Source organism: Stomoxys calcitrans, chromosome 4 (assembly GCF_963082655.1).
Source record: "Stomoxys calcitrans chromosome 4, idStoCalc2.1, whole genome shotgun sequence".
Lineage (NCBI taxonomy): Eukaryota > Metazoa > Arthropoda > Insecta > Diptera > Muscidae > Stomoxys > Stomoxys calcitrans.
In genome coordinates, this window is record NC_081555.1 from 99,338,352 (window position 1) to 99,355,609 (window position 17,258).

Sequence of the window (17,258 nt, forward strand, 5' to 3'; positions counted from 1 at the left end):
TTGCGCTTTAAGAGAAGGTGCGCTTCCTACTCAGAAGCCATGACTTTAGAATACTAATAAGGTGGATATTAACTTCAGTTTTCATATTGAAACTCCATAAAAAAAAATAGCGAAAAAAAGTCAGAGAAAATTTTTCATTAGTGGTACTAAGATCTTCACTTTGGAAATTTGGCATTTACTAAAGTGTTGGACAAAACGTTTCTAAATTTTTGGCCAAAGTTAAGAAACGTTAAAAGTTAAAGTTAAGAAACGTGTTAAAAAAAGGAATATAGCAAATATGGCTCTTCCATTTTTATTTTTTGTAATAACACTACGCAAACAACACAATTTACCAAAAAATGCTGATAGTAAAACATATGATGGGAGAGTTGCCTATATGTCTTTTTATTGCAAAACGCTTTTTGAGGATTTCCACAATAAGGAAAACGATGTTTTGTGAAAACTTTACACAGTGAACAATCTTAATACCTAACTTTAGACTGCAGACCGACGCTGGTCGATACCGAAATCGCGAAATCTTAATGCCCAATAACAAATCATAAAAATCGTTTCGTAAAGTTTTCTTGAAAAATCATTTATTCAATGTTTTTCATAAGATATACATTTTTAAATATCTTTCTGATTTACCTTTAAGTTAAAACCCCCTCACTCACACCCTTAAGACAAAAGAAGAAACCAAAAACGTTGTGGATTCTTTATAGTCTTGCCGCTGAACCAATCCTTCAACATTCATTTGGTGTAATTTTTATCCTTTACACACACTCACACAAACTCATGCACAGCGTGAACATTGTCAAATGAAATTCCTTACTTTTCAAGCTGCTCAAGCAGACAGACATAAAGATAGACAGATAGTCATACAAACGCCAATATGTGAAGGTATCATCATCGAGGTTTTCGTTGTTGTTCAATGGGTCATATTTAACAAGAATGGTTGGTTAGTTGAACATATCCTCTGGTTCCTTATGCCAGCTCTCACATATCCTTCTTGACCTCCTCCCCTCTACAGGTATCATCTACATAAGCACAAGTTCGTATTTGTGTTTTTCACATAAAGAAGCGAAAGGAGTGGGTTCATCATCACAGTAGCCCTGTTTTATTTTAGAACTATGTAGTGCGGTGCAGCAGAATTGTAGGGAAATAACATCTATTAAGTTCAACGAAGTCCTGGGGCACAATTGCAGCACTTTCGTATCGAACTATATTAATGGATGTTATTCCACTTTTATATACATTTTAATGTAAAATTTTTTTCATAAATTATGATCGATTTAATAATTTGCGTTCTTAATTTCAATAATTATCGTTCAATAAAAATATACATAATTCACAATAGAGATATTTCGAACGATTCTTCCCGTTCATGTGTGCCATAATCGGTCCCTAAATAAATTACCAGTGCAATACCGCAATTCTGTAACTTGTAACGAAAATCGTTTAGTTCAATTTTGTCGACAAAATACCGCTGCGCTAACAATTGTGCTATTCTCTAATTCCTCGTTACCAGAAATCGTTATTGTTCTTTAGCAACTCTAGCCAAAAATATTTTAAGGTGGGTATTAAGTTCAGTTTTCACAGTGAAACTCCATATTAAAAAATTATTTAAAAAAATCTTTGAAATCATTTCCATTTCCGGTACTAAGTTCTTCACTGAGTGGAAATTTGACATTCATTAAAAGCGAAAATATGACATTCATTAAACGGACGAGACGTTTTTCAACTCGGGCCTACATGATTAAAAAAAAACGAGTTTTCGTTATATTTGCGTACACTGTCTTTTATATAAATAACAATTATTAGCAAATATAGCTCTTCCACTTTTACTTTTTGTGATTAAACCATCCAAGCTACACAATTTACCAAATAAATGATCTGTCCGCGTACTTTTCCAGCAAAACTTTGCCAGTAATGATTCGCAGGAGAGCAAGGCGGATTTAACAAGGTGGTCTCACGCGAACAGCAGCCAGGTTTGACGGTATTATGATGTCCGATTTTTGTTTGCATTCTCTTTGTTATCATCTTCTATCTCGCTTAATCTCTGCTCATGTTCTCACACGTATGCACACAAAATTTCGATAAGCTTGATTGCAAAATGGCGGATTGCATCATTTGATTTGTGGTTGTTGTAGAAATGAGACCACCTTCAATTGTTTCGCTATGGCAGGAGAGCAAGAACAGCCTTTACTCTCTTTTGGAATTCATTTGGATTAAACAGTTGGTTTTCTTAAAACAGCTGTTCAGTGCTGCAAATTTCTGCTGGGAAAAAAACCTTCAGTAGAAACTTACAAGCTCTCAATTGACAAACTCTCAAAATTTTGCTCGCTCTCACGCACTCACCCGCTCTCTTATGCTGGCAAATAAATTACACGAACGACTTTCAGTAACAATTTGTGCAAATTTGCACAAATTTTAGGGCTGGATTTCTAAAATAAGGGTAACAACGTTTTGTGAAATCTTTCCATCGTGAATTAAGTTAATGCCTACCGTAACTTATTACCTACCGTTATTGTGCAGAAATCATCTATTGTGAATGGTAAAATAAATTGAATACCAATTATTCATACAATTGCGTGCATAAATCTTTAAAAATTTTATTTGACTGCTATGCCCACACATGATTTGCAAATTTTAATTAAAAATTTTACAAATATTTTCACTTTTTTGTCGTATTGTTGAATTGTTTTGATAAGTTGGCAAATGGCGTAACCGCTTCAAGGCAAACAAACAGACTTGGACTGGAAATTTTTTTGAGTTCTACTTTTGCACTTCACGGCTTATCTATCCAGTAATAAAATAAAACGCAGAAGATGTTGATAATCGTTAAAAGTTGCTACTTAATGCCAAATTCGTTAACTTTTCTTTTATCGCTTTTTCGTTAAAACAGTCTACAGAATTCCACTACAAGCTTATGTAAACATATGTTTTTAGGATTACCATGATAACTCAGTTTTATTTTAGTACTATATAGAGAAGTGCAATGATATTTCTATGAAAATCACATCTGTCCAAGACAACTAAGTTCTGGATAAATAACCAGTGCAGGTTTATGTAGATTGCCATGGTATGTTTTTCATAAATAAGTGTGGCCACTTGCAGAAATATCCATATTGTGAATGACAGAATAAAATTTATACCAATTATTAAATTATTTATTGGTATTTTTAAAATTAGTTGCACGAAAATATATATTTTTGTTTTTTTTTTTTTTTAATTTCATTTATTTCTATGCCCGCACATGTTTTACAAAGTTTTATTTGTAAATTCTACAAATACTTTCACTTTCAGTGGATACATTTTTTACATTTTATTTTTGTCTTTACGGCTTGTGTATCCAATAGTAATATAAAACACATCAAATATCTTAAATTTCAATTATAATAAAAATGTCACCATCTATACGAAATGTTTGATATTGGTTTTGTTGTCTCAGCCATTCAAGGATTTCGATTTTGCTAAAAAAAAAACAAAAACAGGATAAAAACGAAGTACAACCAAATGCTGCATACCTTACACAATTCGAATATCCATCCATTCAATCCGCAAACTCTTATGGTCTCTCTCAGATAAAGTTGCAGTTGGTCCCACAAAAAATGCTGTCAGTTGTAAAGCTTTTAAAACCACAGGCGTTTTGTTACCTCTTTGCTGTTTTTTGCGTTATTGATGTGATATTTCCCAAAAGGTCTGTTGTATGACCAATTCATGATAGTTATACGGCGAATTTATAGAGCAAATAGAAAAAAAGGCTTTGATAAGAAGAATTTTTTGTGAAATTTAAATATCAACGAATTCCTTTTCCTTATTTTTGAAAATCAAATTATTACCTCAAGAAAATATCGACTAGAATATCCATAAAATATAAAATCTTATGTTTTTGCCATGATTAGCTTTCAGACGATCAGTGTCATTGGTGGACATGATGGCTATCGCAGTTAAGGTTAATTTCCCGGCACTAAGAACCATATTTCTTGAAACTTTACGTACTCGTATAGCGGCTCACCGGTGAGACCTCCTATCTGGTTCGCTTTTATCTTATGCGTTGGTTCTCCCTTCCTTCTTTTTTCGTTCTCCTACCTTGCACCATACTGTGGTGGAGCACTAACCATATTGTTCGTCTTCTTTTTTCTCTTCTCCTCGCTTCTGGGACAAACACATTGGACCTAAGGTCTTCGAGCCTTTTAACCTTTAACCACGATCCCTTTTAAATAACCAAATCCAATTATCTTATAGATGATCTTTGATCAAAATGACCATTTCCTACCGAACTACATCCTGCAGAAATGGAATATACACTTTGCCTAAGGGCTTCTTTTCTCTATATTCCTCTTCCAGATTCGTACTCTATTCTCTTGGAAGGTTTTTAGGGTTGGTAGAGCCTGATGCCTGGCCTCTAATTTTTATTATTAAATTCGTACTTTACTTCCAAACACCTTTTATTTAAGCCCTATATTTGCTGTGTTTTATTTTAGTACTGGATAGACAAGCCGTGAAGGGCAAAAATGAAACGCATAAAAAGTTTCTCTGCACGTTTACATTCACGGCGAAACAATTAAAGATGGTGTCATTTGTACAACAACCACAAACCATTTGATGCAATCCGCCATTTTGCCATCAAGCTGATCGAAGGTTTGCTTGCCAACACATACAAAGAAATTTGTGTGCGTTTGTGCGTACATGAGTAGAGAATATGAGAAAAATAAGATAATAACAAAGAGAATGTGAACAAAAATCTGACATCTCAATACCGTCAATCCTGGCCGGCTGTTCACAGCTGTTCGCGTGAGACCACCTTGTTAAATCCGCCTTGGTTTACATTAAAATTTGTATGACCTCAATTTAACTAAATCCAAAAACAAATCCTGTCCGTTTATACTGCGTTTTGGGGATTTAAGTGACATACGCAAGCATACATACGTATCCATACGCAATTCTTGACAACAGTTGCAGATTTTGGTAATTTTATCGATTATTCAGCCATTAAAATCGGTTTTATTTGGGATTTAAAAATAAATCCAGTAAAAATCTGATTTATTTTTCTATGTTAAAACCTACCAATAAACAAAGGGTTTAGCGAAAATGCCATAAATCCGGATTTAGTGGCCAATGTAAACGTAAATTTTTTTGTATAGTAAAATCCGCAGGAAAAGAATAGGATTAAACACTCAAATCTTGAAAAGGCCATAAATCCGGATTTAGTGGCCAATGTAAACGTACTTCAATTCTCTTTCTTTGACATGAGGTGGTAACGCCATTTGCCAACCTGTAAAAACAATACGGCAAAAAAAGTACGAATATTTGTAAAATTTTTTAGTTAAAATTTGCAAAACATGTGTTGGCATAGCAGTCAAATACAATTTATTAAGATTTGTGCACCCAATTGTATAAATAATTCGTTTTAATTTTAGTTCACCATTCACAATAGAGGTATTGGATTTAGTGGCCAATGTAAACGTACTTCAAGTCTCTTTGTTTGACATGAGGTGGTAACGCCATTGGCCAACGGCGAAAAAAATGCGAATATTTGTAAAATTTTTAACTAAAATTTGCGAAACATGTGTTGGCATAGCAGTCAAATACAATTTATTAAGATTTGTGCACCCAATTGTAAAAATAATTAGTTTTCATTTTAGTTTACCATTCACAATAGAGGTACTTCTGTAAGTGGCCACACTTATTTGTGAAAAACATATGATGGCAATCCTGCCAACAGATGTTCTACAAAAGCCTGCACTGGTAATTTATCCAGGACTTTGTACAGGGGCATGTTTAGCGGCAAACTTGCATTAAAGTAGAAATGATACGAGTACTTTGCGACCCATTCGAGTATATCTCGAATGTCTCGTTATAGCACGTTTACATTGAAATTTTTATGATCTGTGTTTAACCCAAAAACAAATCCTGTCCGTTTTGTGGATTTAAGTGACACACAAGCGTACATGCGTATATATAAATGTCCATATCACACACATTCATTCACAATTCTTGAAAACAGTTGCATATTTTGGTACTTTTATCGATTATTCAGCCATGAAATCTATTTTATTTTGGGATTTAAAAATAAGTGGGATTTTTGTATGGTAAAACCTACAAAAAAACACAGGATTTAGTGGCCAATGTAATGGGTCGATCATCTGTTTTCCCTATATAAAATTAGCTGACGAGAACCTTAAATCCGGATTTAATGAGCAGTGTAAACGGGGTTTAAACGTACTTTTACCCTAGTTTGGAAATTCAACCATGATTTTTTGGGAAAAATTAATAGTAATGCTCTGAATGGCACCGTAGCGCAGAGGTTACCATGTCCGCCTATGACGCTGAACGCCTGGGTGCGAATCCTGGCGAGAATCCCCCCTTTTAGTCCCCTTTTAATGCTGGCGACATTTTTAAGGAACTATGCTGTTGGAAAAAAAACATATGGCAGCCATGTAACAAATTCTTCCCGAATAGTTGTCACACTGCGGCAACTCCGTTCGGACTTGGCTAAAAAAGGAGGCCCCTTATCATTGAGTTTAAACTTGAATCGGACGCACTACAATTGTATAAGCAAAAACAATTATCATTTAAGAAAACAAAAAAAAACAATTTATGTAATATCATAACTCATCACATTATAAAGGCTAAAACATTAACATGGGGTCAAGTAGAACAGTTTTTACTGTGTACTTCACACCCCAAAAAATGCTGCGTTACCACATTGCCACCATACACAATACAACATTCCCACATTAACTAACGACCAAATCCAAGATCATAACAATAATCATCCAACTACATGTTAAGTGTATCAAAAGGACATCATACATCATCATGCGAAGGAATCATGAACGACATTACAATCACATCATAAGGATCAAAGAAGTCAAAACCTCCTGCAAACATAGGGGGTTACACCATCAATAAGTCATATGCATACACTCACATATCAAAACATGCTCCACATACATTACCATACAACTCTATTCATTCATTGAATATATCCTTCACCTCCATCATTGGAAATGAAATAGCCCATCTGAGGTTGGTTTCTTTCCTTGTTTGTTGTTTTGTGAGTTCTTATGAAAAGAAAAGAAAAATTCACACATACCCAAGCACTTACACTTCTTCATCGTATGAATTTTCAAATTTGGTTTTCAGGAGCCTAATGGAGTCCTAGGTGGTCCTGGTTCGGCCAACAATGCTGCCGTCTTGCATTTACTGAGTGAAAAGGAGAAGGCCTTGCAAGCTATGTCTGGCATGACAAGTTCACAGATCGTTTCCGCACAGGCGGTAAAAAATCTGACCTTTGCCTCTGCTCTTACAGTCGGGTTGCATCATCATGCGGTGCATCCCCATCACACACATCCACACTTAAACCCACACGCCCATCACCCTAGCCACGCCCACCACTTAGCACACAGTCTTCAGTCGTCGTCCAATCAGCATCAGCACCATCACCACCTACACAATCACCATCCGTCCGGTGTTGCGAATCCTTTGGGTCATCCCTTACGAGCGGATATGAATGCGTCTTCCTCTGCTGTTGCAGCGACATCAGCGTCTTCTTTGACGGCAGCCGGGTCAACGCATGGTCAGCCACCGCCTCCACCTCCACCGCCGCCGCCACCTCACCCGCATCTACATCAGCAAACGGCTAATTCGGTTAGTACCACCACAGCCTGCACCTCAGGGTCAGCGAGTTGTAGTTATAGTGCTATTAATAGTAGTGCCGCCTCACTTACCTCCCATTTGAGTCCACATTCGGCAATTTTGAACTCGGCCTATTTGCAGTATCACCATCCGCACCACCACCATCATCATCAGCAGTTGGTGGGCGCAACGTCTAACTCGCCTGCTTCCGTGGGGTCCACCGTATTGCCTTTATATCCGGGAGTAAGAATTCCTTCTTAAGAATGTTCTTTTTGCGTGTGCCACCACCAAACTATGCTCTATGTCTTTGTGTGCTAGTATGTGTGTGTGTGTGTGCTTTTGCTACCACACACAATATTCATGGCGAATTGAAAGGCTTTCTTCATATATGGACTCATTAAAGTTCTTGTGTGACTCATTCTCATCCTTATCATAGGCCTCTACAAGTTCTGGGGCTACGCAAGCCTTTAATTATGCTTAATTTTTGAGGCTTCTCTAGGGTCATCTAAGTTTATTATGTCAATTGAAAAGGTTTCTTAATTTTAATCAATTATTGCTTGAAACAAACCAAATATCCCATCATAGCATGGACAAAAATAGGTTTGAAGATACACTTACCTAAAAGTATGCTTCATTAATAGCATTATTATAAAGTGTATCTCTTTTTGACAAATCTCATGTTGAACCCCGTTTGCCCTGCTCATTTAATCCGGATTTAATGCTCTCGTCAGCTGATTTTATAAAGGAAAAACAGATGATCGAGCCATTAAATCCGGATTTAAAGAGCAGTATAGACAGGGTTTTGTCAAAGAAAAAGTTTCACACTACATGTTCTTGTCTTATGACATGTTAAATTTTGTTACTGTAAAATAATACGAATAATAATAATAATAACAACACATGAAAATCACTTTTCAAAATAGCAATGGTAGTGTGATAGCATGGCGAAACAATTGAAGGTGGTCTCATTTGTACAACAACCATATGTTGCAATCCGCCATCTTGCCATCAAACTGATCGACGTTTTGTCAACGTTAATGTGTGTATACGTGTGCGTACATAAGCAGAGAATATGCGAGAAAGAAGATAACAGCAAAGAGAATGCAAACAAAAATCTGGCATCTTAATACCGTCAAACCTGGCCGGCTGTTAGCAGCTGTTAGCGTGAGATCACCTTTTTAAATTCGCCTTGGTGTGATAGCAAAAATTTTGACACACGTAATGAAATATCAATAAAACATAAAAAGTGGCATGTCATAAGACAAGATCGTGTAGTGTAATAGACCCTTAAAAAATTTTTTTAACAACCATTTTTAAGAGATTTAAAGTTTTGAAAAAATTGCGTTATACACAATTTATCAAAATTATATTTGTTAAAAAAATTTATTTTATGTTTTCTTTTTATACATCTTTTATTCCTGTAGTCTTTTGTTGCTTTTATTTTTTTTTTTTTTTGTAACTATTTTGTTAACATTTATAGATATTTTTGTTAAAATTGTCCGTTTGAGGTTTTGCCATAGTTTTATTTATTTTTTATTTATTGATTCATTTCTATATAAAACATTTAAAATTTTATTTTTCATAGTTAAATGTTAATTTGTAATTGAAAACTATTAAGTTTTTAAATTTTGACAATCGTGAATTTTGACAACCGTGAATATTAATACTAATTCGAAATTATTCACAATGACCATAACAATGCATTCAAAATATATACTGTTTTCAATGTTGGTGCGTTATCTTACAGTGCGTTTACACTGGACGCCAAAACGCGTTTTATGTCCCTTTCGTAATTTTAAAATCATATATTTGTTTTTTTGGCATGTTTTATCAAACAGAAGTAAATCCTTTGCAAACATACATTTAATTTTTTAACTTATCTTTTTATACCCTCCACCACAAGATGGGGGGTATACTAATTTCGTCATTCTGTTTGTAACTACTCGAAATATTCGTCTGAGACCCCATAAAGTATATATATTCTTGATCGTCGTGATATTTTATGTCGATCTAGCCATGTCCGTCCGTCTGTCCGTCCGTCTGTCCGTCCGTCCGTCCGTCCGTCTGTCCGTCTGTCTGTCGAAAGCACGCTAACTTCCGAAGGAGTAAAGCTAGCCGCTTGAAATTTTGCACAAATACTTCTTATTAGTGTAGGTCGGTTGGTATTGTAAATGCGCCATATCGGTCCATGTTTTGATATAGCTGCCATATAAACCGATCTTGGGTCTTGACTTCTTGAGCCTCTAGAGTGCGCAATTCTTATCCGATTGGGATGAAATTTTGCACGACGTGTTTTGTTATGATATCCAACAACTGTGCCAAGTATGGTTTAAATCGGTTCATAACCTGATATAGCTGCCATATAAACCGATCTTGGGTCTTGACTTCTTGAGCCTCTAGCGTGCGCAATTATTATCCGATCAGAATGAAATTTTGCATGACGTGTTTTGTTATGATATCCAACAACTGTGCCAAGTATGGTTGAAATCGGTCCATAACCTGATATAGCTGCCATATAAACCGATCTTGGGTCTTGACTTCTTGAGCCTCTAGAGTGCGCAATTCTTATCCGATTGAAATGAAATTTTGCACGACGTGTTTTGTTATTATATCCAACAACTGTGCCAAGTATGGTTTAAATCGGTCCATAACCTGATATAGCTGCCATATAAACCGATCTTGGGTCTTGACTTCTTGAGCCTCTAGAGGGCACAATTCTTATCCGATTTGAATGAATTTTTGCACGAAGTATTTCGTTATTATATCCAACAACTGTGCCAAGTATGGTTGAAATCGGTCCATAACCTGATATAGCTGTCATATAAACAGATCTGGGGATTTGACTTCTTGAGCTTTTAGAGGGCGCAATTCCTATCCGATTGGGCTGAAATTTTGCATGACGTATTTTATTTTTACTTTCAACAACTGTGTCAAATAAGGTTCAAATCGGTTCATAACCTGATATAGCTGCCATATAAACCGATCTGGGATCTTGACTTCTTGACCCCTAGAGGTCGCAATTATTATCCGATATGCCTGAAATTTTGTACGACGGATCCTCTCATGACCATCAACAAACGTGTTTATTATGGTCTGAATCGGTCTATAGCCCGATACAGATCCCATATAAATCTTTCTCTCTATTTTACTTCGTGAGCCCCAATGGGCGCAATTCTTATACGAATTGGCTGAAATTTTACACAGGTCTCCAACATATAATTTAATTGTGGTCCGAACCGGACCATATCTTGATATCGTTTTAATAGCAGAGCAACTCTTTTCTTATATCCTTTTTTGCCTAAGAAAAGATGCCGGGAAAAGAACTCGACAAATGCGATCCATGGTGGAGGGTATATAAGATTCGGCCCGGCCGAACTTAGCACGCTTTTATTTGTTGAGATTACCGTGGGGCGGAGTTTAGCATAACCATCTATGAGGCTGAACGACTGGGTTCGAAGCATAGTCAAAACTCCAGAAATACTTTTCAGCGGCGATTATCCTTTAAGGGTGGTACTATATTCGCTTTTATTGAAAAATTTTCATGACTACTTATTTTGCCTAAAAACATTCCACAAAGGAACAGGGGCAAACTTCTCACATATCAATGAGTGAAGTCCGATTAAAGTTAAAGTTTAATGATAAGGGGCCTACTTTTTATATCCGAGTGCAAAGGGCATGCCGCAGAGCGATACCTCTTTGAAAATAAGTTTTTATAAGGCATAGTACCTCACTAATGTTGCCAGAATTAGGAGGGGAAAACCGCTGCTAAACATGTTTTTCCGATGGTCTCGTCAGGATTTGAACCCAGGCGTTCAGAGTCATAGACGGACATGCTAACCTCTGCGCTACGATGGCCTTCATTTCTCCATAACTTCTCGCAAAGATCTATCGCTCTGCGGCACGCCGTTCAGACTCGGCTATAAAAAGGAGGCCCCTTATCATATTGATCTTAAACTTGAATCGGACCTCGCTCATTAATAAGTGAGAAGTTTGCCCCTGTTCCTTATGGAATGTTCATGGGCAAATTTGGATTTGCAACCGTGAAAAACATGTGTATTCATGAATATATGACCAGCCTTTATTAAGGACAAGGACCACTAATATTGTTTAGTGTCTTAGCTGTTTGAATTAGCGATGGTTGAACTTAGGTTCAATTGAAGAAGGTTCCCTGAGATGGGTGAAAAATCGGGACTCAGGTTCCGACAGAAAAAAGGGGATTTCTCCAAACAAGCTGGGAACTTAGGTTCCTTTCACCAGCAGTCATGCCCAATGGCTGCATTCGTCGTGCATACTTACATGGATTAAATGGTTCAAATAACGAAACGGAGGTTTTGACGGAGGTTTTGAAAAGGACGAAGAAAAATGGTATCGCATCTAATTGTAATAATAGCGGTTCATACGATACATTCTTCCTTTAATCGATTACAAATAAGACATTAATCTATTACATTAAAACGGCCAGTTAATTCACGATAGTTTTGTAATTCATGGTTTAATTGAATTCGATTTTAAAATATAAAATATTAGTGGTCCTGGCGAGATTTGTGAGTTTCTTAGCGACATTTATGAAATTTTAACAGCACTTAGTTATAAAAAGAAGATGCCGTAGAGCAATCGTCAGTCTTTTGAATTGTTATTTATTTAGTGACCCTACCTACTAAGTTCTCATTTTATAATAAGAAATCTGGAAAAATTTTAAAATACTAAAAATATAGTGATGACTTTTTTAGAGTTTGCAAGCTACAGCATCATTACGCGGAATTTTACGCTCTATATCATAATTAATAAATCAATTTAGAATTTCATTATGCAATAACTTGCTTTTTCTCAAAAAGTGGCTTTTATATAGTAAAAAAAAAATTATGACAACCAAAATATTAAAATTTTTGCTAAATTTTCTCCGTTCTTTCCCTTTCTTTCTTTCAGCAATTTTGGCAACCTGGTCTCCAGCCGAGCACTTCACAAGAGTAAGTTATTTTTGGCATATATTTTCCTATTTCCCTTCAAGAACTTTTGAGTGTTTATCTGATGGCATTGACCCTTAAAGTTTTTATGATTACAGTATAAAACCATTTGCACAACAACCATATCCCGCCGGTAAACCATCAACAGCTGTATCTGGTGATATTGAAGCAGGTCTTCCGCCAGCCCAGCTGCCATGGGAGGGACGGGCGATAGCAACGCACAAATTTAGATTATTAGAATTTTCAGCGTTTATGGAAATGCGAAGAGATGAAATTGTAAGTATAAAATGAAATTGAGAATTTTAATACAAAAACAAAACACGAGATTTCTAGGAAAAAACATACATATTTTGGTGAAAATGAGATTACAAAAAGTTTCCCATAAAAGTAAAAATTCTTAGAAAAAAAAAAGATTTGTAAAAAGGAAATTTTAATATTTTTTCATGCCTTAAATAAATAACCTTTTTCCTATTTAGTAATAGAAGTATGAAATGAAAATTTCAAATCGATATAGCTTTTATTATTATTTTTTAAAACATGCACCAAAATTCTCGGATAAACTATTTATTTTCGTACTATATAGTGCATTGCAATGAAATTTTTATGAAAATGACATCTATCCAGAACAAATAAGTTCTGGATATATTGCCAGGGCAGGGGCCGAATTGCCGCATACGTGATCGAGTGCGCTTTCGAATAGAATGAAATTTTATCTCGTATTAAATGGATGTTATACCCCCTATGTAAAATTTTCTATAAATTATAATCGATTTAAACATTTGCGTTCTTAAATTTCAAAAATTCTCTTTCAATAAAGAAGTACATAATTCACAATAGAGAGATTTCGAACAGTTTTACTCGTTCACCATGGTGAAACAATTAAAGTTGATCTCATTTGTACAAGCTGATCGACGTTGTGCCAACACACACAAAGAAATTTGTGGGCGTGTGAGTACATCAGCAGAGAATATGCGAGAAAGAAGTTAACAACAAACAGAAATCTGACATCTTAATACAATCAAACCTGGCCGGCTGCTAACAGCTGTTTGCGTGAGACCACCCTTTTAAATCCGCCTTGCTCGTTCACGTTACAGTAATTCGGCCCCAGTCGTCAGGATTGCCATGATATGTTTTTTCGCAAATAAGTGTGGCCACCTGCAGAAATATCTCTTTTGTGAATGGCATAATAAAATTAAAACCGATTATTTATAAAATTGCACAAATCTTAATAAATTTTGTTTGACTTCCAAGTCCACACATGTTTTGCAAAATTTTATTTATAAATTTTCACTTTTTTCCTCGTATTGCTTTGACAGGTTGACAAATGGCTTTACCTGTTGAGTTTTATTTTTGTGCTGGACAGACAATCCGTGAAGTGTAAAACTTAAACGCAAAAATGTTTCCAATGCAAGTCTGTTTATGAAGTGGTAACGCCATTGACCAACCTATGAAAACAATACGAAGAAAAAATTGTGCGTCTGAAATGTGTATGAATATGACATCAATCTAGGACAACGAAGTTCTGTATAAAATACCAGTGCAGGCTTATGTAGAACATTTATCGTCAGAATTGCCATGATATGTTTTTCACAAAATAGTGTGGCCATCCGCAGAAATCCTCTATTGTGAATTGTTAAATAAAATTAAAACCAATTATTTATGCAGTTGCGTGTACAATTTTAATAAATTTTATTTGACTGCTATGCCCACACATATTTTTCCAATTTTAGTTATTTATTTTACAAATATTTGCTTTTTTTTGCACGATGGCAAATGGGGTTACCACTTCATGACAAACAAAAAGATGTGCACTGGAAACTTTTAGCGTTTTATTTTGCCCTTCACGGTTTATCTATCCAGTACTAAAATAAAACAGCTATCTCATGGCAAATAAACAAACTTGCACTGAAAACTTTTTTGCGTTTTTATTTTCCACAAAAATTATTGTTTTTTTAAATTCGTCAGCCAAAACCAAGAAATATACATTTACAGGCAGAAGCAGTTGCCCAACAACAAAATATTGAGTGCACTATCTGTCAAAATCAGTGATTAGCGCAACCCTGATTTTGTGTATGTTACTAGTTCGCGCCATTTTTCGTTGTTTGTGTGTGCCATAATACTAATACTGTGCTATATTACTCACACTCAACAAAAACTCACGCACTCGCGAGAAAAAATTGTGTTCAGCTGTTTACGGTACACTACCTGGTAATTATGTCATGTCATGGTTTAAAAAACTTTAGGACGGCAACTCTATACAATTTGGCATGACTAGGTGAAAGCGATCAATCAGCGGATTTTGTTTTGTTAAGAAACTTCTGCATTTTTATTGCAAAAAAATTAAAAATAATTATTTTTTTTGCACTTGCTTTCAGTATCACCGGCATTTGTTTGTACAACTGGGCGGAAAACCTTCGTTTTCAGATCCATTGCTTGAGGTAAGTTTAGAAAATGTGCCAAACAACTCAGCACATTGCTATAACCATTTTTTCCTTTTCCCACAGACGGTTGATATTCGACAAATCTCCGATAAATTCCCTGAAAAATCAGGTGGTCTTAAAGATCTCTATGAAAAAGGTCCTCAAAATGCTTTCTATTTGGTCAAGTGTTGGGCCGATCTTAATACAGAACTCACCGGTAGTGAAACGGGTGATTTTTATGGTGTCACCAGTCAGTAAGTATTGTAGCTGCAGCATTTTATCACCACAACTAGTTGCTAATTATTTATTGTCTTCTTTTTGTCAACTGTAGGTACGAAAGCAATGAAAATGTTGTCTTGGTGTGTTCAACAAAAGTCTGCTCCTTTGGCTCACAGGTTGTGGAGAAGGTGGAAACGGAATACTCACGCTTAGAAAATGGTCGTTTCGTATATCGTATTGAACGTTCGCCCATGTGCGAATATATGATTAATTTCATACAAAAGTTGAAAAATTTACCTGAACGATATATGATGAACAGTGTATTGGAGAACTTTACAATATTGCAAGTAAGTTGGAAACAATCTTAATTTGATGTTACAATGGTAACTACAGCATATTCATTGTTTCTTTTTAGGTAATACAATCCCGCGAAACACATGAGACCTTACTATGCATAGCGTATGTGTTTGAGGTCGCCGCTCAAAATAGCGGAGCCACACATCATATTTATCGATTAATAAAAGAATAGCATGAACTTCCATCATTGAATGACACCAATAACAGCAACAACAATAACCGAGCAGGAGGAGTAGCATCATCATCATCAACAACAACACTGTCCACAACACAACTTAATGAATTTAACAATAATAGTAGAGCCGGCGGCGATGGAGGTGGAGGAGGAATAGCAGGCGGAGGCAACAATAGTACAACATCTGCAATGGCTGACGCTGATATGGGTGTTATGCATGCTGCTGCTGCAGCCAACAATGACAATAGTCAACAACAGCAGCAACAAATCTCGAATAGCAATATGCTGCTGGAGGAGCGCAGTGTCATAATCGAACAGAAAGATGCAAATCGTAGTAGATTGTATTTGAATACACGAGACAATAGCAACAGCAGTCAACTAACGACTGCGACAACGACAATAATCAAGCAATCACCCACATCGCCACCTAATCCATTAGATGTACAACAACAGCATAATTCACATCATAGTAGCCTCGTCCAGCCTGCGGAAAGTCTATACTCAGCAACAAATGACAGTCATACAAGTGCAAATTTAAATGAAAACCTGGATTTGTCATCATCAGCAACGTCGTCTCAACAGCAACACCATCACCAGCAACACCACCACCATCAACATCATCATCACCATGCTCCTGCTCTGCTTCCCTCTCATAATCATCAACACCAGCATCCGCCACAACACAATGCAAATTTGAGGCTCAACAATAGCTTGGCGGCGGCGGTTAGTGCCAACACCAATCATCATGTCTTGGACCATTGCACACCAGCAACGAATATTGTCTCATATCCGGCCACACAAAGACACAAACAAGAACTACCCTTGCCTCTAACAACAACGCTGGCCGAATGTCAACTTACACCCACGGCAAATGATGAAGACATGGTTATGGGTCATGCCAACCCTCTGGGTGTCTCCTCGACAACGGATCGACCACCACCACCCTCATATCATGCAACTACATTGGGCAAAATCTATCATCCCAATTCATCATCTTCGTCCTCGTGCACCAATGACATGGAGACAGAAGCTTTAAGCGTTGCTGCCGCCGCAGCTGTTACTGCCCCACGTTTGAGTGCCTACGAGCAGTTTCTCAAACTCTCTGCCCAGGAGTATACATCGGCCGAGAGTGCTGCACTTAATTTAAGTTCTGCAGCAGCTGCAGCGGCCGCAATGGCTGCTGCTGCAGCGGTAGCAGCCAACGTCGGCGGAACTGTAAGTACAACGGGGGGTTGTAGTTCACCTTTAATTGTGGGTGGTGGTGGTGGAGGAGTTGGTGCAATTGCCAGCAGCAATAGTAGTGTGTTAGTAGATAGTATTGGTCATAGCAATAGTTCTCCTTCGATGTTGCTAAGTGCAAGCAATAATGATTTGTCTGCCGCAGCAACGGCAGCAACAATAACAAGTTCACATCATAATTGTGAACGTAATTAGACAAACAATTGAGGGAAATTTTAGATGGTCTCTTGCTGTCTAAGGATTCGTTAATCATTATAATTA

General features: G+C 36.5%; 2 protein-coding genes across 6 annotated transcripts in view; both read left to right on the top strand.

Moving 5' to 3' along the window:
• LOC106095995 (protein scalloped) overlaps positions 1-15,898 on the top strand; it is a 637,648-nt gene extending 621,750 nt beyond the window's left edge. For 2 of the 5 annotated variants that reach the window (XM_059366792.1, XM_059366790.1), the window contains exons 5-11: positions 7,132-7,635; positions 12,550-12,590; positions 12,671-12,863; positions 14,963-15,025; positions 15,092-15,261; positions 15,339-15,573; positions 15,642-15,762. In XM_059366792.1, coding sequence (XP_059222775.1) covers positions 7,132-7,635; positions 12,550-12,590; positions 12,671-12,863; positions 14,963-15,025; positions 15,092-15,261; positions 15,339-15,573; positions 15,642-15,755 — 1,320 coding nt within the window. In that variant the 3' untranslated portion in view covers positions 15,756-15,762. Of the gene's footprint in view, positions 1-7,131; positions 7,636-12,549; positions 12,591-12,670; positions 12,864-14,962; positions 15,026-15,091; positions 15,262-15,338; positions 15,574-15,641 lie in introns of all 5 variants that reach the window. The other 3 variants (XM_059366791.1, XM_059366793.1, XM_059366795.1) reach the window with 3 other exon arrangements.
• LOC106095996 (homeobox protein B-H1) overlaps positions 15,762-17,258 on the top strand; it is a 5,727-nt gene continuing 4,230 nt past the window's right edge. The window contains exon 1 of the mRNA XM_013263484.2: positions 15,762-16,973. Within this exon, the coding sequence (XP_013118938.2) occupies positions 15,948-16,973 (1,026 nt within the window). The 5' untranslated portion in view covers positions 15,762-15,947. The remainder of the gene's footprint in view (positions 16,974-17,258) is intronic.